At 39.4% G+C, this 23751-nt stretch overlaps 1 protein-coding gene across 3 annotated transcripts; it reads left to right on the top strand.

Moving 5' to 3' along the window:
- The first annotated feature begins 593 nt into the window (after positions 1 to 593).
- SOCS5 (suppressor of cytokine signaling 5) lies at positions 594 to 23121 on the top strand. 3 transcript variants are annotated; one of them, XM_054987291.1, is made up of 3 exons: positions 608 to 1008; positions 12005 to 12142; positions 17800 to 23121. In XM_054987291.1, the coding sequence occupies exon 3, from the start codon at positions 17812 to 17814 to the stop codon at positions 19408 to 19410; it is 1599 nt and encodes a 532-aa protein (XP_054843266.1). In that variant the 5' UTR covers positions 608 to 1008; positions 12005 to 12142; positions 17800 to 17811; the 3' UTR covers positions 19411 to 23121. The 3 variants fall into 3 exon arrangements, with proteins under 3 accessions (XP_054843281.1, XP_054843266.1, XP_054843273.1); XM_054987306.1 differs by lacking the exon at positions 12005 to 12142 and having other exon boundaries at positions 594 to 649; XM_054987298.1 differs by lacking the exon at positions 12005 to 12142.
- The last annotated feature ends 630 nt before the right edge of the window (positions 23122 to 23751 follow it).

Consider the following 23751-nt stretch of genomic DNA (forward strand, 5'->3'; position numbering starts at 1 on the left):
CGTGGGAATTACTCCCAAGTAACCGTGGCTCATGCTTTAAGATGAAGCACGCTCTTTACGCATTTCAAACCCTCTTTTTCTGCCTCGTCCCTTGGATCGGCACCATTTCTTTCCCCATTCCAAAATGGCGGCTCAGCTGAAGTTCTACCCAGTTGCTAGAAAATCTGCCAGTAACCAAGATGGAGTCGGGAGAGAACTCGAGGGACAAACGTTTCTTAGGTCCGTGTTGGGGATTGGGCCCCTGGTTTCTGCCTGGAAGCGTTTCAATAGGCTGCTCTTGGCCCTGCCTTCGTATTGCACCTCCTGCTACTGGTTGACGGAAGGGAGGCGGTCGCTTTCGAGGATTGGCTGTCATCCCCCCCCCCCAAATTGTTCTCTGGGCCTGAGGCAAGAGCAGTTTCCCAGGCCGTGAAAGGGTGGGGGAGTGCAGTGCGTTACCTCCGCGCGAGGGAGGGAGGGATCGAGCGAGGGCGGGCGGGTGCTGGCGCTCCCTTAGCTCGAGCGGAGGCGAAGTCAGGCGATGTTGGGACCCAGGAGGAGGCCGGCGCAGCGCTGAGCTGGGGGGGGGGGAGGCGGGGGGAGGAGGGATGCGCCGGCCTGGCAGCACCACCAGCCTCTTCAGCCGCCGCCGCTGCTGAACGGGAGTTAGGTAGGTAAGCCTGGCTGGGACAGGTTAAGGGGAAAGAAGCTTAAGTCTGGGCGCTTCCCATCAGGTTCTCTCAAAGGCCCGGTTGCCTGAGGGGGAAAGCGGACGGCATTCCTTTAGTGGCGCTTTCTGCAGCCTCGTTGAGGCTAGAGGAGGAGGGGAGGTGGCAAGAGTTGAGTCTCTCCCCCCTCGCCAGCCCCGCATACTAATATCGCCCCTGTACCCCAAAAGCCAACTCGGTTACTGCAGGAACAGCCGTTCTCTGTGGGACCCCCTTAGACTGTCATCGAGGCCGTTGGCATCTTGAACGCCCTTCCGTCTTCTGCAGCGTTCAAGTAGAAGAAGCTGGGCCCGCTCTATTAGTAAGTGGTATAGGCGTTTAAGCTCAGCTTAATATAGTTATTTGTTTGCATCCTGAAGGGGAAAAATCTCAAGACTTTTGGGAAAATTGGGTGTATATATATTTTGGCCAGTTGAAAGCTGACACGGTGGCCAGCACTCAAATTCCCTCCCCCCTCCCCCCATTCATTCATTCATTCTGCAAGTTGGAGCAGTGAGCAGGTTGGGGGATGGGGCTGTAACTTTGGATTGCTGCTTACTCAGTGGTCATTCGCATATGGGTGGGTGAAAGGACTAAGGAGTACTTGTGGGTACATGCGGTTGAGCCTGTAGTTAAAAACTTGATAATATTTCAATTTAAAGCAGTTACATTTTTATATTTACTGGCAGTGGCTTGTAGTAATCTCTATATATTTATTGTATGTGATTGGATTTCAAGTGATAGGCAAATGTGTAAGCAGTATTAAGACTTACGTAATTGTTGCTTCAAATGGAGAATTTTTAAAAGTTGCTTCTTTAACTACTTTAACTGTGGCTTTGATACTTACTGGCAATGAACCAGGATGGATTGCTTGTAAGTTGGTGGGATGCTTTTTAGAAACATGAATGGTTAATTCAGGTTCATGTTCCTCAATGGGATCGATGGCAGTCTCATCATTCATGAATCTATAGCGTTATCTTTACCATTCCCAGTGAGTTGTGAAGATTGTCAAATTGTGAATGAAAGAGAGTTGTAATGAGTAGCTAGTCTGAATGAGAACCATGTGAAGCTGCCTGACCAGTATATTAATTGGCCTACCTAGAGCAGAAGTGTCTCTTTTGACTGGTAGCAGCTGTCTGAGGTCTCAGGCTGAGAGGTCTTTCCTACATTTCAGCTTGAGAATCTATTGACTGGAGATGCCAGGCGCTGAAAGAGTCTTTATGTGCACAAAGATCTGGCACTTGCCTCTTTAGTTGTGGCTCAGTGATTAGCAGGGCTATTTAAATTTTACCTCTATCATGAAAATACAGAAGCCAGCTTTGTATGTGATGAACATGAAAGCTCTACCGTATATTTTAAAAACACATGCTTTTTGTGTAGGTTGTCAGATGAGGTGACTGTAGCAAAACAGGTGTGTACGACTAGAGAAACTGGCCAGTTGTTATGGTATGGCTGTTTACAGGACTGCTTGCATACAGTTTGTGCTTAGTCAAGCAAAAGAATTTTCTTGGTTCCATTTTATCTTTGTAGAATATATGCAGACAATCCTGACTTTGTATTTAAGTCTCTGTCATACCAAATGGCTTCACTTGGGTAACCAGGAGGTGATATGATATGATGTGTTGTATTTAGGGTAAAAATGTGTAGGAAATGCTTTAACCTTAGGGTGGTGATTGTCTTGCAAGTCAGCATGCAAAATAAAATGCTTATTCTAGGTCACCTATATGACAGTGAAATAGTTGGGCTGTGTGGAAATGCTCTAAGGAAATGTCCATTTATGCAAACACATCTATGCTGTTGGAATTGCTGAGACTTGAGCCAAAAAGTTCTTTATATGAATGATAGAATGTTGCATACATTTTCATAGACTGGAAACAGGTAATTTACAGGCAATCAGTAATTCTTCCCCCATTTACAGCAGGTTTCCAATAGTTGTATAATTAGTGATGTGTACAGTGAATATGCCTTTAGACACTAAACATTTTGATTTTTCGAGCTTTAGAAAGAGAAGAATTCTGTACTATGGATCACTGATATGCTAGTGTCTTAATGAAACATGGTTTAGAAGCTCTACCGATTAAAAAAAAAAGCCCTCTCGATTTGTCAGACCAAAGCTTTGGCATAGTTTTTCAATAACACTGCCAAGGGGTTCAGAGTAGGGCATTCTTTAAATTAACTAGGATGCTGTGAGCCTTGGGAATACTTCATACAGTGATAGTTTAGGTAGATATTATACTACTTCCCTTTTGTTCTCAATGTAAAACGTCTGTAGTTCTGAGGCTGCTATTGAATCAGTTCCAGAGATAGCAAAGACTTGAACTGGGTGAAGTCATAAGGTTAGAAAATTGAGCTGCTTTATGATCATGAACAAACTGTAAACATGGGTTCCGAACTCTGAAAAAGAAAAATGAAATAATGCAGAACTTGCTTGAAAACAATGTAGTAGAGCTGAAGCTAGCATGAGCAACAGTGCATTCTACCCAGTGCCTTTTGTTAGCATTTATTGTGGTCTAACAGTGCTAAAACTACTATGTATATGATCATACAATTTCAAATCAAAATATTAAAAACTGACTGGGGTTGTGTGCTTTTCCAGTGGTTCTCATTAATGTTCTAATTTCAATCTTAATATGTATCTGTAAATGGATAGCCCACCATGTTCATATCCAGCTTTGGAATGCCACTGTGTGATTAAGTAATTTCCCCCCATTTTTAAATGTGGCATGCCAAGTTTGAGAGTCCCTTATGGCTGAAAAAGGATTTGAACCCAGGACAAAGTTTTATGCTATATCCATTTATCCTTGCCTCAGGTGGGGCTATGTGACTCTGAAGTTACTGGCTTACGTATGGCATGAAGATGGCTACAAACAAATTTCTCCATACTAGCTTAATCTAAACCTAAATTATTGTGACTGTGAAGTTTTAACAACTGTTTGAAATAATTAACACTGATGTTACAAACCTAACCATGCATAGTAGGGAATAAGTCCAAGCGAGACTGACTTCAGAATAAACGCACTTTAGGACTGAAACACTCATTGATGTTGAGCTACTGTATACATCACATTTATGAACCAAAATGTTGAGTAGCCATTACTTTTTGATACCTCAGTGATTGTTTTCTGATTGAACTTGAAGGTTGTTGTAAACTGCCAAAAAGTAAAGTGTTGCTAGACTAGTGCTGCAATTCTATGTATACTTGAGAGAAAATTCTGTTTATCTTGGGACTTTTTTCTGAGTAAACAGACATGATCAGATTTTAATTATTTCTTATGATGACTTTAAAAAGTGTCTAATACAGTCATGTTAATTTATACTAGTTACCTGAAATATCTGTTGTCTCACATATGGCAAGCAACATGACCTGAACTGAACCAGTAAGTGCTCATCTTTCTGTGACTTACTAAGAAACAAAGCCTCAAACCCAGAGTCTCTTACTCTTTCTCTGCATTCTAGATGCTTCCCTCCTTATCTTCTTTTCACTTTTTCCTGTCCCACATTTTCATCAAATTTTGTCCTATTTTTTAATTTTCCTAGTTGATGTTTTTTATTTTTTAAATTACATTACCCTGTCACCATGTGTTTTGGGGGGGACTAATATAATCTATTTTTCATTTTATTTATTTATTCATTAATTTGTTTGTTTATTTATTTATTTATTTATTGAGTCCCAGTGGAGACTCAAAGCAGCTTACAACATTGTTGTTCTAGCCCTCATTTTATCTTCCCAACAACCAACCTGTGAGGTTAGGCTGAGACACAGCGACTGGCTCAAGGTAGCCCAGTGAGACAGTGTGACATAGTGGATATTTGAACCTGGGTCTCCCAGGTCATCGTCTGACGCTAACCACTATGGCCACATTGAATAAAAAAGGCAGAAAAATCCACCAAATAAGAGTCCACAGATCAGACTGTGGAATTCAGACCACGAAGTGCTGCAAGCAAAGAACATGTACGCTACAGAAAGGAGGTGATAGAACACGTAGCTCAGGATGAAGCAAGCCAGTCACATTCTGCAGGGGAAAAAAGTACTTTCTCTTCCTCCCGTCCTGTCCCTTGCTTAATGCTTGGCCCCTTTTTTGCTATAACCTCAATCAATCTACTTCTCCAGTCTACCAATTTCTCCCTTATTCTGTTATATCTGTGCTTTACTTTAAACCTTTTTTTGTATAGTTGCCAAAACAGTCTTGCTGTGCTGATTTTGGTAATCGTTGTCTTTGAATGCATACCCCTTCTTCTCAGGACTGGTTCAGAAGAGTGCTTATGGGATCATATGTTCTTGAACATTTGCTGTGCTACTTTGAAGAACAGATGTTTGGATATAATCATGCACAACCAGTTTATTATTGGTTTGTGCTCCTGAAAAGAATAACCCTAAGTATGGATGGATGAATCAGGCCCTAAAGCATGTTGAAACCAAAAAACTTGACAGTGTGTGTAGAAGAACTTATAAAGCGTTTTTTTTAATTGGGTGGCATATTCTTGATGGGTAACTGTTACTTCATCAGTAGTTGTCAGATAGCACTAATTAATATTTTATATGTAGGCTTCATTTTGTTAATGAGTGCTGTTTATGAATTCAGTTGAAAACTAGGTCAGAATTATGCCGCTTATAAAATTCCAATTAACCATTATTTTTTAAAAATGCACAATGTATTTTCATGGGGGTAATAGGTCTTGGTTTTATAAATGCAGTGGCTCATATGATGCTGTGCAGCTGCCCATCATGATTTCATAAGCCTGATGTGTGCAAGTTTGTAATGTGTGTTGGGCAGGAGAGGGTGAACATAGTGAAACTGAGACAGAAACGAAGGTGGTGTCTTTTAATTAGAACAGCAGCAAAATCCCTCTGTTGTGCAGATCCATGGGCAAGCCAGTTTGGTATAGTGGTTAAGAGTGTGGCACTCTAATCTGGAGAACTGGGTTTGATTCCCCATTCCTCCACTTGAAGCCAGCTGGGTGACCTTGGGTCAGTCACAGCTTCTAGGACCTCTCTCTGCCCCACCCACCTCACAGAGTGTTCTGTTCTGTTGTGGGGATAATAATGACATACTTTGTAAACCGCTCTGAGCGGGTGTTAAGTCATCCTGAAGGTGGTATATAAATTGAATGTTGTTGTTATTATTTGGATGTTTTCATATGGTTTAAGCAGTACTACTAAATAAGGCCGTAGTGTGTATATAAATTGCCATCCATTTGCAGCTAACTTATGGCAACCCCTGCTGAGGTTTTAAAGGCAGTAGACTTACAGAGGTGGTTTGCCATTGCCTGCCTCTGCAACCCTGATCTTCCTTGGTGGTCTCCCATCCAATTACTAACCATTGCTGACCCTACTTAGCTTCTGAAATCTGATGAGATCAGGCTAGACTGGGTCATCCAGGTTAGGACAGCATTGTTACTCAAAGCTACTAAATAAAGGGTAAGGAGGAAGCAAAGGAGGAAGCAGCCGTGGATGTATCAGTCCAAGAGCAACCATTGTTCCTTCTTTGGAATAACTACTCATTCTAGGAGCCATTGTGCTTTATGAATACCATACATTTTAGCTAAGCCCCAGGTCCAGACTTAACCTGAGTCCCTGGTTTGCAGTCCTTGGGTGGGGGGAGACAGAATTGGGGGGCAGGTCCCGACAGGCACCTGGAGGGCGAAGGCTTCCCTCTGGTCTGTGTGAGGGAAATATATTAAAGGACCTTCGACATTGCCGGTGTCAGTCAGCTGCACCAAGGCTCCATCAGCTGTAACCAATAAACTTGTGGCCTTTTCACTTCCATCAATATTTGTTCATTGCCTCACCCTCATGCCCCCACCCGCCACTGAGCCTGCAACCCTAGATTCTATAATGAGGAAGGATACAGAGTCATATAAGGAATTACCGTGTAGGACACTGGCCATTAGCAATATAGCAAGGGCATTTTGTATAATACTTGTATTGGGAGTTTCATAACTGAAGGCTTTCAAATTTGTGAAACACTGTCGCTTGAGTTAATTTTTGGCAGTTTATTTAAAATTAAAATTATTTTAAAACTGGAACTAACTTTTGCAGTAAGGTGGGTTTGAGCTGCTTACTAATATCTGATACAGTACATAGAAATCTGGAAATAATCTTCCCTTCTACAATCTAAGTGCTGTTATCTCAACGATAGAAATTACTTTTACTGGTTCCTGATAGATATTCCTGCTCCTAATTAAACGAAACGTTTGTTGCTACAATAGTTTGCTTTGAGAACTTGCTTAATTGAATGGTAAGCATCTTGCAAAGCGATAAATGGAGAATTGCATATTTGAGCTATACATGTAAAATATTTTAAGGCTTGTATAGTAGGATTGTAGCTTTAACAAATTAAAACCCAATAAGCTCTTACAAATCTTGGTAGAAGGGTATTCTGAATTTGGATTTAGTTTTGGTGTAACCTCCCCATAACTGTTGATGCACCTCCCTGGTTTTATCTGTTTTTATGTTTTTTATTGAATTGTTTTTATATATACTTTATTTTAAATGCTGTTTAATGTTGAAAAGTTTTAAAGTTTTGTTTGCTGTCTTGGGAATCCTATTTGGGTTGAAAGACAGCAGAGACATGTTTTAAATAAATTGTAAACTTTATTGCTGTTTATTGTCACTCTAAAATAAGAATACTAAAATAAAATGAGAACTAATACCAGTACCATATAACAAATTAGAATAAAAGCAAAGGTGAAAAGACATTTAGCATAAAAACTAATGTAAAAGTTGTATTATAAATTTTTTTTCAAAAGTCAGCTATATTTAATTAAAGTCAGAGTGGCAGTTTGTATTTGTTATACAGTGAGGTAAGCTAGTATCAGGTGGTTATGGCTTATTAGGGTTGCTGCCCAGTAAGATTTATGTGCATATTTTGTTCCCCAGCTTCCTACATCCAAACCCACTGCTTTAGCCACTGTGCCACATTCATCGACATTGATGAAAATCCTGAATTGCTCTGCTGGAATTTAAGCCCATTGCTTCTAATTTTTCCTTCAGTGGCATTGGTGAGCATTTTTTTTGCTCTTTGTAGTACTAGATAATTGATTTCATATTTTTTTTTACTATTTAATGCCCCCCCCCCAAGTTAGAGAAATGTTGATTGCCATTCTTCACATCTTAAACTTTCATAAAATTTCACTAAGACAGAAGCATTTGACAGTAGTGTCAGTTTTGATTGGTAAGTACATAAAACTAATCTAACCCAGTTTCTTGAAGTGGCCAGCCTGAGGCAACCCCTTGCACACTCTCATCCCCAAGCAATTGGTATACTTTCTTTGGATTTGGAGGTTCTGTTTTATCTATCATGGTTCTTGATAGGTCCATCATCTATGAATTTCTCCTGTTTTAAAACAAACAAAATTAGTGACTGTTGCCACATCTTGTGGTAATAGATTCCGTAAATTGTACAGTATATAGAGTACTTTTCTTTTTTGCCTCTTCTTTTTAACCCTTGCCACACAATTGATGTTTTCATTGAGCTGTCTATTATACTCCCAAAACCGTGCCAGGTAAGTGACTACCTTTTCAGACTCTTATAGGTATATGTACAGTTAAGAGATCTTTTACCCAGTGTGCATTACTTTATACTTAATGTAAACTCCACTTGCCATTTCATTTCCTATTTATCCATCGTGCCACCAGTTATTATTTTATTTTATTTTTAACCTGCCCTCCCCGCAAGCGGGCTCAGGGCAAGGTACAACATTGATTAAAATACAACTTAAAGTCAATTATAAAAACAGATTAAGTTATATATGGGGCAAAGGCCTGGCTCTGGCCTGGCTCTTGCTGTCCCTGCTCACTCCCCCTACTATGAGGTAGATTTTCCCTCCAAAATTGACGAGGTTGTTTACTGGGGCTGGTAAGCCTTAGGTGGTGTGTATTTGGGTGTAACTCAGAGTTCCTGTTGTCCCACACAGTATGTATATATAGTTGGATTATTACTCAGCCTAAGTTTAGTTAGAGAAAAAGTAGAGGCCGGCCCACGCTTCTTTAAAATGAAATAGCACTAGAGGCTTCGAAAAGTTCAAAAAGATAACAGCAGATTTATTCAACAGGCAGGGTTGGCATGAAAATAAACAGGGAAAGGAAAACTGACGTAAATTTTTGTTTGTTGATCAGAATACTTTAATGGCATGAGGCACAATAGTCTCTTCAAGCTTAGTTTTAAATATTTACAGATCTTAGATGTGAGAGGTTGGTAGTTACAGACTTAAGTTACTTAAAGCAAAGTTCCTTCAGTGATTTTACTTCACAGCTTGGGTGTACAGACTTTTACACATAACACTCTTTTCTTTTTACTCCAGACCCAGGGTACACCACAGAGCCCAAAAACCCCTTTCCAGACATCGAGCAGGAATTATTCTTCGACTAAAGAAATAACCCTGTTCTTTTGTCTGAAGAGGAGTCACCTTTTACCACTCACTTTCTCTTCCAGCCGCACACTCCCAGTTCTAGTTTGTCTGAGTAATATTAGTGCTGGCTTTCCTACTTCAGTTCATCAACTTACAGCTTATTATCAGCCATAAGCTGTAACAGTAAGGGCAGACTTTTCTCCTCCCCTTCCTCACACAGAGGAATCTTAGTCTGACCCTCCCTGGTCAGATTTCAAGCATTGACTCCCTCCTGACAATCCTGTTAGCTGCAATTTGTTACCATCTTGCTGGGTAATCACGGAGAGGGGGGACAGTATGCCAATCATCCTCCCTTCAGCAGTTGTTTTAACCCTCTACCTGTATCTCTCTGGATGCAGCCATTAGTAATCCTGTCATTTAATGCCCATTCCATCACATCATTGTAAAGGGATTCTTTGGGAGTTCTTCAATCTTCTTAGGTTTTTACCGTCCTGAATAATTTGATAGTGTTCTCAGACTTAGCTACTTTATTGCTTACTTGTTGTCTTAGAAGCATGCACAAACATCCTTATTTTTGTGCATTTGATCAATGCATCCAAGTTCTTAGAAGGTAATATGTACCTATTATGTCTCATGTAATGGTCCCGATTGTACACTCTGACTTTTTCCCCCTGTGTTGTAATTATATATGTGTGAACTGAGGGAGCAAACTTCTCTTTTTTGCTTGTAAGTTCAGTTATATCTGAACTGACAAGGTTAGCATTTGGTTGACAGCATTAAGCAAATCATCTCTTTCTGTGTAGTTACAGAATGAGTTGTAAACTTAAATGATTTGATCAGGGTCAGCAATTTGTTTCTCCAGCAAGGTTGATTTCTTCCTGTTTCTTTCCACTCATATTAATGATCAGTTCACTTCAGTGGTAGAATATATCCTTTTTTTAAAAAAAGGACTTTCTTCTGTCCAAGCCAAACTTGTAATTATACGATAAAAATACAAAAGCTGTGTGTGAGGGTTTTTTTTTTTAAAGGAAGAGTGTACTATCTGGAAACTTTTCATGTTGGAAAACAAACTAATGATTTTACATCTAGTATTTAAATCATATTAGACTTATGCGAAAGTTGGTTATCTTTAAACTATAAATCACACCTCGCACGTGTTAATTGCCAAGTCATTAAAGTGTGGTAAGTAAGAACCAAGCAAGAAAACTACAGAAGTTCTTGATTTTTTTAATGACTAGTGCAGATATACTGGCACCAGGCAGGCTAGTAAAAATTGATGTGGGCTAGTAAATTGTCAGCTATAAACTGCAAATTGTATATATTTGGAATACTTGATTCTGAACCACAAGAAATGTTCTACTAGTCAGTCTGCCCATGCACATACTTAACGTTAATTTATGGCACAATGACAGCATGAAAGAAAAGAACCAACCATCTTCATGTTTATAACAACATTCCTGGTGGGTGGCCTAGAAATAATTCTCGTATGCCTAGATAAGTGGCTATTTATGCCTGGTATAACTTTTCAAATGGCAGTTAGTATAAGTGCAGGCATATGCCACCAATCTTAATGTCTATTGTATGCTTTATTTACTTCATTTATGCCCCACCTTTCTTCCCAGTGGGGACCTGAAGTGGCTTACATTATTCGCCTTGCCTCCATTTTGTCTTCACAACAACCTAGTGAGGTAGATTAGTCTGAGAGCATGTGACCATGGAACTTGTCTGTGGTCCCCCAGCAAACTTCCATGGTTGATTGGGGATTTAAACCTAGGTCTTCCAGATCCTGGTTGAACACGCTAATCATTATACCACACTAGCTTGAATGAGTGTTCTCATACAGCCCTGGGCAGTTTTAAAAACAATATATGAAGCAGGCTGGATTAGAATTTGGTTAACAAGCAGCTACAGAGTAGAAAAAATAGCCTAAGTTTATAAGCTAGAAAAAATAGCATAAATTTATCATTGGTTACCACTGCAGCACTGATAGGAATGCATACTATGCTCTGAGCAATCTTATCTCAGTGCTTTTTGCATGATGCTTCCAAAAAACCGTGAGAGTTTAGTATTCTGTTTAAAAACATTTCTCATGGAGAAACCTTTCATGCCCATATGAAAATGCTGTGCCAGCTGATCATGTTGTATTGCTTGTCTCAAAAGTAATATGGGAGTACCCAGTTACAGCAGAGGGAGTTGAGGGATATACCGTTGCATTATCCTTGTAAGGTTGGTTGCTTTACTAATGAGAAGCTGCTAGCAAGCCAGAGATGTGCTTCAGGTTTTTGCTTCTCTCACCTCCATAATGACTGTTTCAGTTATGCTTCTGACTGTAACAGTCTTCTAGGTGAGTGCCTGCAAAAAGTGAACTTTGTTCAAGTTAGAGACACAATTCCAAGAAATTTCCAAGGCTCCAATATCCCTTGAAGTGTGAAGATCAGCGGTAATGTATTATTTTAATATTATATCTTGCTGGGTTTTACACACAAATCAAAGTGCATAGCAGCACAGTAAATCTAATTTAAAAACCCTAAAAACCTAATGTGCTATAAACCAGTACAGTCAGAGAGTGGAGAACATAATTGTAAAAAGTCATTTACAATCTGTTTGTACAGAACATTCTTAATTCCTCTTCCGAACATTTGTGGTTGGGCAGTTAACCATGAGTGCCACCTTGGAGACGATATGTATTCTCTGCATCTAACAAACTAAGGCCATGTAAATATAGCCTTAGTGGGTAGCTCTGCCCATGGAAAATCTGCCTTCTTCAATTTCCTTGGCTACTTAAGCATGCAGCAAGCCCTGTTTTCATAGATCTCCCATCTGAGGGCTCTGTATGCTGTGAACAATCTAGGTGTTGCATGTCAAAGATGCTGTTCGGTGGATTGCCTTTGATAATCATACCCAAGATGCCTACTGAAGCAGTGTGGGTTGTGCTACTTGTCAACATATATATTAACTTTTTGCAGGTGCTGCTCGAAGTACCTCGAAAATAAAAAAGCAGTTTAACCAGAGACTGTGGTGGAACAGCTGCTGTGAAACATGTAATCTGCACATGCAATGATGCTTGACAATACTACTTCCAACTCTTTGAAAAGCTGCTATCGGTACATAGTCTAAGCCTCATTGGTTGACTATAGGCCTAGCTCCTAGCAATGAGTGAGAGAAGTAAAATGCCACAGAAGTTATAAGCGTAATAGACAATCTATTTTATTACGCTTGATTTTTTATTAACTACTAGCTGGAAGCCATCCACCCCAAGGCCTGCAGCTAGTAGTAAATCAGCATTTATACATAATAAAATAGATGTATACTCAGTCCATCAGGAGGCAAGGGTGTGTGTATGTGTGTGTGTTCATGCTTTCTAAATGGAATGCATTCTGTGTAGGAACTATGTAAATTTGAAGCCATTCTCAATCTATATACACTGCTTGAACCATAAGAGGAGCTATAGATCAGAGTGATTGCTTTAGTGCAAACCACCAGCTAGTGAGTGAAATCACTTTATATTTGGTTTTGTCAGATTGCTCAAATGGGAAGGAACTCTGTATACAAGAGGTAGTATACTTTTGATTACCAAGGACAGAAGAATAGGATTTCAGTCCACTGGCATCTTGGAGACCAACAAGATTTTCAGGGTGTCAGCTTTTGAGAATCAAAGCTCACTTTCTCCATCTTACCTCTTTGAGTTTCTCAGGGGAATCTGTCTGACCGTTTTGATAGGGGGAGTGAAAATGATTTTCATTAATCTGTGTCTTTGCTCTGAAGTGAGTGCATTTAAATCCTACTGATTCTCTTTTCTTAAGTACAGCAGTGATGACCAATGGCCTGGGCACACAGTTACCTGCATCTGAAGAATGTCTGGTTTGAGTCTTGCTGATGATAATAGTAGCTATTGGTGGACCCAATTAAAACAAGTAAACAGTATCTATCTTTACCAAACCTAGGTAGTAGTCTTACAATCATCCCATAAACCAGCTGGAACTTGGGAAAGCACTGTCATTTCTCCTTGTGTAGAGTTGCACTGGATCAAGTTGTTTTCTTAAGCTTTAGTGCCTGTTGTGTAACACTGCTTGATGCTTTTAACCTTCTTTCGTCAGTGGTGGGCAGCTTCTTGGCTTGAAACCTTGAAACTATGCATTTTATAAGCAGTGGAAGTCAGTCTTGCCGTACAGCATTTATCTGATTATCTCATTAATGAGTAGCCTCAGTCTTCAAAAATGTGTGTAAAACTCAAAAAGAATCTGTTAGAATATTACAGTCATACTGAAAGTAGTGGGCAGTTCGGTGATTCTTCCTTCCAATGGTTTTAATAGCTTCATCATGCCACAGCTGCAAGAGGTTGCAGTTAAGAGTAGAGGATTTGGGGTATGGGAATGCTCTGTCCTTTCCCTTTCTGCTGTTTGTCCATTCAAAATCTGCTTCCCCTCCCAAGTAGTTTTTCTCCTCTGTGCATCCCTCCCCATGCATGTGGGAAAGCATGGGGAGGGATGCACCATTGTGGAATGGTGATTTTTTTATAAGGTGAAAAATGATGTGAAGAGAGGAGATTAATCAGCCCCCTCTCTGTGCTCCTGGTTTCAGCCTTCCAAGGCATCTTTTCTTTGCTTTCTTTAAAATTAGTTAGGCAGAATCAAAGCTGCCTCTTGCATGTAGTTTGGCCACCTTGCCAGCTCTGTAGTAAAGCTGCTGTCTTTTAAACTGATCACTACTTGATTTCTTCTCTGTTCTGCCTCACCCCACCCCTTTGCTGCTCTAGAAAAGAATGTGGATCTCTGCCCAGCAGCTTTCAGTCCTCAGGTGTCAATAATTGGGTTCAGAGATGTATGGGCGTGGTTGTGTATGTATAGCATTTGTACAATACACCATATAGTACAATACAGCTACAGGCGCTTAAGGTCGCCATCTTTTAAGATCTGTTCCATGCAATGTGCAAAATCATACCTAATAGTAAAATATATCATAGAGTGCATTCATTTACTGGTGGACTTTTTTTTGATGGTGCACAAATGTTATTACTTACCATGGAATGTTGATTCCTAGAGATATTAAGTATGTATTAATGCTAAGTTTCAACAAGTTGACTCTTGATATAACTTGGGATCTGGCCAGTTGGGCAATTTTAAATCTGTCTTTATGGAGTAAACTAAATACATTCAAAATGAATATTATACCTAGAATTATATGTTTTGTGTGCAATTCCTTCCTAACAAAAATCTGGAATATATGTGGCTAAGTTGTCAGCAGCACAAATATTGCCACAATTTTAAAAACCATTTTAAAAATTACTTCTCTACCATTCAACTAAAATCCTCAATGTTGAACTTTTAAACAGAAGCCCTGTTCAGTTTTAGAATCCATATTTCATGGGAAGCGGGATCAGAAATGCAACTGCCTTCTTTACTCATGTTGGGCATCCCATGCATGAGTGAGTCTGATAAGAAGCAAATTTTACCACTCTACTAATGTTGACAAGTGAAGAACATATGTTATGACCCTAGCCTCTAACCATGTATATGGAGCATTCTTCTAACAGAGGTGAGAGCAGTCCTGCTGCTTCACCACACATGGATGTTTTGTGTGTTGCCCAGCAAGTAAATAGGACTTTAGGGACACGTTATTTTTAGGAGTTGTGCTTTTTGTACTGCTGTCACTTGTTTTCTCTGTCTCTTTCACAAGTGGTATTTTACATGTACCCTCTATATCAATGTCTTCATATATGGAAACCTGTGAAGTGGAATAGGAAGTTGTGGCAGGGAATAGATGGTAGGAGGTTCCTCTTTCCTAATTGTGCCCATATGTGTTCATGTGAAAGAAATTTAGAAGAGGCAGAAGAACAAAGGAAATTTTCTTGTTTCTGCTCTTTCCTTGCTTCCTCTTCAATTTCATGTGATTCTCCCCTTGTGGAGAGGAAAATCATATGACCTGATTTTAGCCCAAATGCTTATAAAGGAGAAAATAATGGGGAAGTCCTATCTTGTGTCAGAGCTATTAATATAATGATCAAGTTTTCTTAGAAGATAAACAGAAATCTGTGATTGGTATTTTGGTTATGCAAATGTCATTCTGAATTTTATGAAGGGGTATGGGGCTGGATTGTATACCTCCCACTTAGTGAGGAGCCTTGCTTTCTTGGTGGGATGGAATTGTCTATATCTCTGTCTAGATCTCTATCCATTTATAGAGACATTTTTGCTCAGATAATTATGGCTAAAAACAAGGAAAATTAATCATTAAATTATACAGTTATTTTGGCAGATAATTGGAAAGAGTTTTACAGTAAACAGTGTTAAAACAGCTAACAGTCCAACAATTAGGATTTGATTTTTGCATTGTGCCACAACAGTGGAAAGGGGAGGAACTGAAATTTGGATTTTGTTGGGGTTTGCTAGGTTGGAGAAACCATTTTCTCATTCAAGCTTTTATAGCATATCAAGAAGCAAAAGACTGAAGACCTTACCATTCTCCCCATGTGCTGTGCGCATGTTTGTCTTGAAAATGGGGATAAGTCATGAGAATTTGTGATGAATTTGTGATGAGTGAGAATTTGTGATGAGAATTTGCGCATCCCATTTATACATGCATCCACTGATCATATCTAAAATGGTATTCATGGGTGCTGTTATTTTACAAAATAAATGGAGCATACAGGATAGGAGAGCTAAACGGCTGCCTCCTTGTTTTGCTGTTTTAATTCCATTTAAGGATTGTTGTATCAATCCAGCATTAATACCAGAAGTGAGATAAAGCCAGGTAGCAGTAAAGTGCTGGGGTGGGAGGGGGAGACTGGAAAGCAGAGAAGAAGAAAACTGAAAGTAATGGAGCACAACAAGTCTTGTAAGCTTCATTTTTGTATGTTCTTTTTGAGAAAAAGATGCACAAGGGTCTCCACCCCCACCCCCAACAAGTCTAGTTTGGTGCTGAATGATAACGATCCTGCACTTTTGTCAATATAGATAACTTTATGGACGAACAGCTGCAGAGATTCAGGCTCTGGGAATATCTTAAAGATTGCAGCACCTGATTGGGAACAATTTTTATCTTGTTAACACTGCACACCTGAAAATTAAAGTGTTAATGGAACAAACGATGTTTGAAAACTTGTATTTTGTAAGTTCAGTTGTTCAGAAGCCAGGATAGGTTTCAGCTCCTTGTTGAACGTATTGGTTGCCAGGAATTAAAAGTGGTCCTCATTATGACTACTGAACACAAACTCTCTTTTCGGCTCCTATTTCTTCACAGTATATTATGCTTTTATATCCTCACTTCAGTGTTGCAAGCCCAGGTCCTTAGCAAGAAGTGAAAGTAGCTGTTGTATTCTTGTTTTAAACTAAATTATGTTAATAGGAGACATTTGCATGCATTCTGTAGCCACCAAATAAATCCTCTAATATCCAGAAAAAATGACAGCAGCCATTGCAGGGGAGGAAGAGCTGCTGAGTCACAAGCATAGTATTTATGGCTTATTGATTGGTATGAGAGATCATGGCCTAAAATGGCCAGGTTGCTTACATGACAGAGGACAGAAGGGGAGGAGAGGCTGCCTGTGCAGCAGCATAATAGAGAGTAGGTGACTGTAGAAGCAGAAATTAAAATTCTGCATTCAAGTCTACTTTTCATTTTAAAAACACAAGAGGGGGAGCAGGAAATGGATCAAAGAAGGAACAGGATTAGAATAAAGGGACTAGCAGATTTGTACCATCCTGTGCCTGTCCTGTGTTGCTGCTCACTTTAAACACTAATCAGTGCACCAGACTATGCAGAAGCAGGACTCGTGCTGCACTGGCGCTCTCTCTCTCTCTCTCTCTCTCTCTCTCTCTCTCTCTCTCTCTCTCTCTCTCTCTCTCTCTCTCTCTCTCTCTCTCTCTCTGTGTGTGTGTGTGTGTGTGTGTGTGTGTGTGTGTGTGTGAGAGAGAGAGAGAGAGAGAGAGAGAGATTCATAACATGATTTAAGGTTAGGGTTACCTGATGTTGGGATGGAGGACAAAATCTGTTCTGTCACAATGTTATATCATTTTCATGACAACTCTTAAAATTGCTTACCTGGAAAACTAATATTAGAAAACAGATGTATATTTAGTAGGCTTTTGATGCTAAGCAGCAGCTGGGGGGTGGGGGGAGCAGGCAGCCAGCTCAAATGATCAGCCAGCTCCTCAGATCACCAGCTGCTTTGTGGGTCATCGTTTAGAATTGTTCTATTTCTCCCCCACCAAAAAGATAATCCCAATGTCATGGAACTCTGAATATAAGAGGAGCAATCGTCTTGATACCTAAAGCTATTAATCAAAGTGAAAAGAATTTTTGTTTTAATTACATCATTATTGGAGACTGGAAGTTAACTCCAATATCGTTGGGAGCAGCAGTTGTATATAGTATATGACACAAATATTTCAATAGAAAATAAAAAAACTAGTTGTCATTTTATCTTACAAACTCCATTAAATCTACTTGCAGAACTTGCAAGCCTCTCTGTCCCATTACTTGCAAAATCATCCATTGTAATCTTTCAAAGCCCTAAGTGGTTTGGTTTGGGTAGAGGATATCCCCTAGGATCTACTTGACTTTTGCAGATATATGCACTCATCCTCTATTTTTTAAATACTTTTATATTTGTATTTAATTATTACTTCATTGGTTGATATTAGGCACCTATAATGGTTCTGTTAGGCATAAAATGCTTAGGACACAATATGACTTCATTTTCTTTTTTGAAAGTATCAGGTTACTTGTCTTAAATTGTCTTCTTCCTGTCTTTGAAATGTAGGTAACCTAATCCATGGGGAAAGTAAGGAAGATGTGGAACAGCTTCAAGTATAGATGCCAGAATCTCTTCAATCCTGAAAGTGGAAACAGAAATGAAAATGTAGATGTGAACTGCAATAGTTCATCAGTTAAAGATAAAAGTGTATTTGTACCTGATACTGCTCAGCAGCGACCAAGCAGCCCTCTAAGAGATGTTTCTTTACAACTGAGTCTAAATCCTTCCAGAAATTCTTCAAGAAAAAATCAAAACTGTGCCACTGAAATTCCACAGATTGTAGAAATAAGCATTGAGAAAGAGAATGATTTGGGTGTTGCCACAGGAACTAGACTTGCACGGAGAGATTCTTATTCACGGCATGCACCATGGGGTGGGAAAAAGAAGCATTCCTGCTCTACAAAAACACAGAGCTCTTTGGAGAATGATAAAAGGTTTGGCCGTTCACGCTTGCAAAGAAGGGAGAGGAGGTACGGTGTGAGCTCAGTTCATGATACAGATAGTGTCTCAAGCAGGACCATTGGGAGTCGTTCTTTACGGCAGAGACTGCAGGATACTGTTGGTTTATGTTTCCCCTTGAGAACTTACAGCAAACAACCCAAACCTCTTTTTTCTAATAAAAGAAAGATCCATCTTTCTGAATTAATGCTTGAAAAATGCCCTTTCCCTGCTGGGTCAGATCTAGCGCAAAAATGGCATCTAATTAAGCAGCACACAGCCCCAGTGAGCCCACATTCAACTCTTTTTGATGCATTTGATCCTTCTGTGGCTTCTACAGAAGATGAAGAAGATAGGCTTAGAGAGAGACGAAGGCTCAGTATTGAGGAAGGGGTTGATCCTCCTCCTAATGCTCAGATACATACTTTTGAAGCTACAGCACAAGTTAATCCATTATATAAACTGGGGCCAAAGTTGGCCCCTGGTATGTCTGAGCTGACTGGAGACTGTAATTCAGCATCACAGGGAAGTTGTGACCTGGAAGAAGACACGACAACCCTCTGCTTGCAGTCACGCAGGCAAAAGCAACGGCAGATGTCTGGAGACAGCCATAGCCACATCAACAGACAAGTTGCTTGGAAAGTACATACTCAGATCGATTACATACACTGCCTTGTGCCAGACTTACTTCAAATTACTGGTAATCCATGTTACTGGGGCGTAATGGACCGTTACGAAGCAGAAGCACTCCTGGAAGGAAAACCTGAAGGCACTTTTTTGCTCAGGGACTCTGCTCAAGAAGACTACCTCTTTTCTGTGAGCTTCCGCCGTTACAACCGGTCTCTACATGCACGCATTGAGCAATGGAACCACAATTTCAGTTTTGATGCTCATGACCCTTGTGTGTTTCACTCCTCCACTGTTACTGGACTTCTAGAACACTACAAAGACCCCAGTTCTTGCATGTTTTTTGAACCATTGCTTACAGTTTCTCTAAACAGGACTTTTCCTTTTAGTTTGCAGTATATCTGCCGGGCAGTAATCTGCAGGTACACTACATATGATGGGATTGATTGTCTCCCTTTGCCAGCAATGTTACAGGACTTTCTAAAGGAGTATCACTATAAGCAAAAAGTTCGGGTGCGATGGTTGGAGCGGGAACCAATTAAGACAAAGTGAAGGGACTTCAGAGTCCCCTGTAAGCTCACTAGGATCTGTGCATTTTTTTTTCTTTTGGAAGAGGAGTGCATTACAGTGTAACTGCAGTAAGCACATCAGTGTTTAGTGCTTTTGGGGGGCAATGTTGTACTTTAAGCATAGAGTTTTTTAAGATTGTCAGATGCTGCCTGTTATTAATCAAGCCTAGTTGTGAATACCTCTTGAAACAATATGCAGGACACAAAATAGTATGTTTGTAAATGTAAGCTTTTTAGATTATGATTTGCCAATTCCTAGGTATATTCTTACCACAGTTGCTGTAGTAATTACATGGGGCAGCTATTGGGCATTGACATGTTCCATTCAATTTCAGGATGCAGAACACTGTTAGAGCACTAGGATACCAGCAATTATGTTCCAGTGTAGCTGCTTTTCAGCAGAAAATGACCTTTAAAAATTAAGTTTTATGTCAATTTTCAGATTAAAGCAGTTTTAAAATGAAAAAAAAAATCCTGAGCAGCAAGGCAATCCTTGCCTTGTGTCTTGCATTTAAAAAAAAAAAATCTTGTGTGCTAAATAACACTTGCAGATTGGATACATGTAGCCCTGTTTAAAACCAAAGTTTTGCTATGAAGTGAATAAGATATTTTAATCAGTAAGCTGTACATAGTTTAATTGTATGCAAAAGCTTGCATATGAATAAAATGGTTCTGAAAGTAAAATCATTATCTGTTTAGAGGTTGTGCACAGTAAGTGCTGTGATACCTTTGAAGAGCTTGAGATGGAAACGAGGGAACGGCTCTGGTAAAATGCCTCCTGCAATTTGTATATGTACTTGCACTAAAAATAAAAACCTGCTAAATTAATCAGGGCCATCTTATCCTGTCAAGATGGTTTTTAATTAGTTAATTTAACAGTTAATTCCCTGAACAATACACCCCTTGGTTTAAATAACATTTTTAGCAAATTTAGTTCAGGCAAAATATATATCTGCTTATTAACCTAGTTGTTGGTATAGCTGTTAAACTGAATTTTGTTTAAGCTGGCCATAAGAAGCTGCCTTGATTGGAACTTGATAATTTTGAATGGTTCAAAACAGTATTTTAATTATCTGCTAAAAACTATAACAGTCACCTAGCTAGACCAGCTCTTTTTGTTATGACTTCAAGCTGTTCCAGATAGTTAACATTCTGTGCTACTTCTTCCCCCTCCTCCACCCTTTGCAGTGCATCAGAACTAAAGTTTCATGCTTTATAGGTACTATTGTGTTTGTAAACTGTGTTGCACTTTCTTTGTAACATGTAGATTGTGTGCTCGTTGAGCAAAATGCTTTGAAACTTGCTCTATTTTGTTCCCTTTTTTCTCTCTTGGACATAACAACCTGTTTTGTCCCGGCTGTGTTTGCACTAAAACTTACGTTGTACGGAGTCCCTTGTTTTTGCTTCTGTATCTTGTATCAATGAGTAGGGCTCCCTAGTTACTTAACCATTTGCTACAGTATGTTCTTATGTCTCCATGGCAGTGACTGTGAGGTAGGGAATCTCTGAAGCTGCATATACGAGAAGTTTTACTTGTATGCCTACACTAACCAGTTTATCAGTGTGCTTGTGTCTCCCCCATCCTTGCTTGCTGTGCCTTGTTACAGCTTTTTTGTGCTAATAAAGTACAGAATTTTCAGTGTTATACTTGTATATTTTCTCTGTTATATTTGATAACTTGTAGCAATTAAGCTTTATTTTTCATTTACTGAAATTAGTACAAATACTGTGCAGTTGGATAATTGCCTGTCAGGTCATCAAATCTTCGCATAAATGCAGCTTTCCAGAACCCTAAATACAGGCACTTCTAAGCTGTCAGGGCCGTTTCATGCAAACCCAAGTCTGTTGTAGGGTGTACACTCAATAGAGCTAGCACCTAATCACAGTTCTCTGGCAAATGTACTTGTGAGGGATGTTTTCTGTCGCATTCGAACATATTGCATCTTTGATGTGCACTGAAATTTTGTGTGTACACCAAAAATGTAACAACTGAGGTAGCCCTTGGAAAACTGAGGTAGCCATTGGAAAACCATGGAATGTCTCAAACTATACAGAAACAAAAAATGCTCTGTCTATTGTATGTAATTAATTAATGGCCACTTCAAACATGACAAGTTTCATGCATGGAAATTATTTCTGGTTAAGAAATGGTGTGAAAATCATGTTTGGTTTCATATACGCACAGTAGAAGGGACCTCTGTGTGATTATTACTCCATGATCTATATATACTTTATTTCCAATACAATATGTAGACTTTCAATTTATCATAGTTCTAAAAACTGTCAAAAGTATTCAACTGAACCAACGGTTCAGTACATATGAATGATTGTTCAATACATATTAATTTTACTTTCTTCTGTTCATAAAAATTCACGATTTATTACATATTATGTGTGGAAAGTTTTACGCAAATTTGTCATGTTTGGAGTTATCCTAAAGTTATTCTGTATAAAATGAGCTAGCTATTGCTGTATATGGCAGAAACAAAGGGTATACATTAAATCTTCTCTTGGGCAAAAAAATATTTTGCACTAGTAAGTTTAGTGTAAAAGTGCATGGAGTCCACAACTAAAGATCAGTGATAGAAAATAAGAATAAAGGTCTTTTAAATATATGGCTTCAACCAACTTTTATTGTAGATCACTAAAATGGGTTCATATTTTAATATGGTCCACTGCATTTGATGTTGCTGTTTATGATGTTATAATAATAAAATGAAAGATTGTCCATTCAGATACTAGTTTAATTTCTAATGTATGAAATGCAGCTAAATGTGAGCTATGGTTCCGACATTCACTGAGGAGCAATCTTCCTTGGACAGAGGAACAAGCATTTGTCCCCTCCCCTCCCAAACATACACAATTTATTGCAAGGCAGGTATCCCATCTATTAGCCCTGGCTGCATGGTGTTTAGATTCACACCATTTTCTCTCAAAGAAGAGGGGAAAGATGATGGTAGTAGACCATTTAACCTCTTCAGGGACTCCTATATCACCTGCCTGATATTACATATATGTGGGGAGGAAAGGGGCCATCTTTTTGCTCTTCTACCTCATACGGCAGATTGCTGCCTTCTAGGTGTCTGACCCTAGCTGGAGATGTTTACCAAAGAGTGTGTGAAGGGACATAACTGTTGCATAAAATGTATAATCGACACTAAAGTTATTAAACCAAAGAATACTTGAGTATAATATGCAGTTTTAAAGACCATGAAAAAATGCATATCACTAGCAGCAGTTACTCATAACTTTTTAGATGCAATCTAGATTCAACATACAGAACTGTTCTGCTTTACAACCAGAAGACTGCTGTACATTGGAAAGCTATGGAAGGAGTTGACGTAGACTCCCAGAAAGCTCTTTAAAAAGTTGTTCTTTGAAAACTAGGCTAGGGCTGGAAAAATATTTCAAATTCCTAGGAGGTGGCAACAAAGATTCAGGATGTTCAGGTACCTATATGACATTATTAGCTCAGCAGTAATGGATATATCAGATATGCTTTCAGATGTTACCAGTTTTCCAATGTTGACTTTGTTTTGTTCTGAACTTACAAGTACTTCTTACATATGTTAAATATAAGCATGTGATAATTGTTGGGTTTGTGTGTGGGTATGTGTAAATGAATATGCAACCTTTTGTTTTATAACCTGCTCTAAAACTAGCTGCTTACATTAAAAAAGTCACCAGCATGAAATTGTGCCCAAGTGTACCTTCCCTGTTTCTTCATACTCTGTCAGTTTGTATTGGAATCTGTGTTTTTTTACTGTTGTAAATGTGTACTTAGTGTGAATTCTTTCAAAGCCATTCAAATCAGGGATTGGTCTTTATGCCATGGGGAATATTGTAAAGTGTTATGCACTTTCAGTGAAGAAATTGAACTTAATTTGTGCATCTTTCGATTTTTTTTTCCTACTGCAACACTCTTATGCTTAGCCACATGGATTAATATATGCCCTTGAAGGGTCACAATAGTGCACTTGGTCAGTGTGAACTTCCGGGGTGTGTGTGGATCTTGCAACATACATATCCTGAAATGCCAGCCATGGCAACTGCAGCAAGGCAGGGAGCATATATGTGAGTTTGTGACCTGAGCAGTATCCCTCCACATTTGTCTTCTTTCCTGATTTGCCTTGTTTTAAGAGGAAGAAAGTTCTCCTCTGCTGTCAGTATTTGATTGGTACTCCAGTCCACAGATCCTGTACATCTATGCAGTGCTCTGTGAGTTCTGCCGAAGAGTGCTGTTGGTGGGTGCGAGGCGGGGGCAGGTCTCAGAAGTTAGACTAAACTTTTTAGAAGGGGCCCTGAGTTCAGAGTCTGGCTTAGC

This window comes from Eublepharis macularius, chromosome 1 (assembly GCF_028583425.1).
Source record: "Eublepharis macularius isolate TG4126 chromosome 1, MPM_Emac_v1.0, whole genome shotgun sequence".
NCBI classification, from domain to species: domain Eukaryota; kingdom Metazoa; phylum Chordata; class Lepidosauria; order Squamata; family Eublepharidae; genus Eublepharis; species Eublepharis macularius.

Coding starts and splice junctions, on each gene's coding strand:
- SOCS5 (XM_054987306.1), top strand. CDS start 17,812: ATGGGGAAAGTAAGGAAGATGTGGAACAGCTTCAAGTATAGATGCCAG.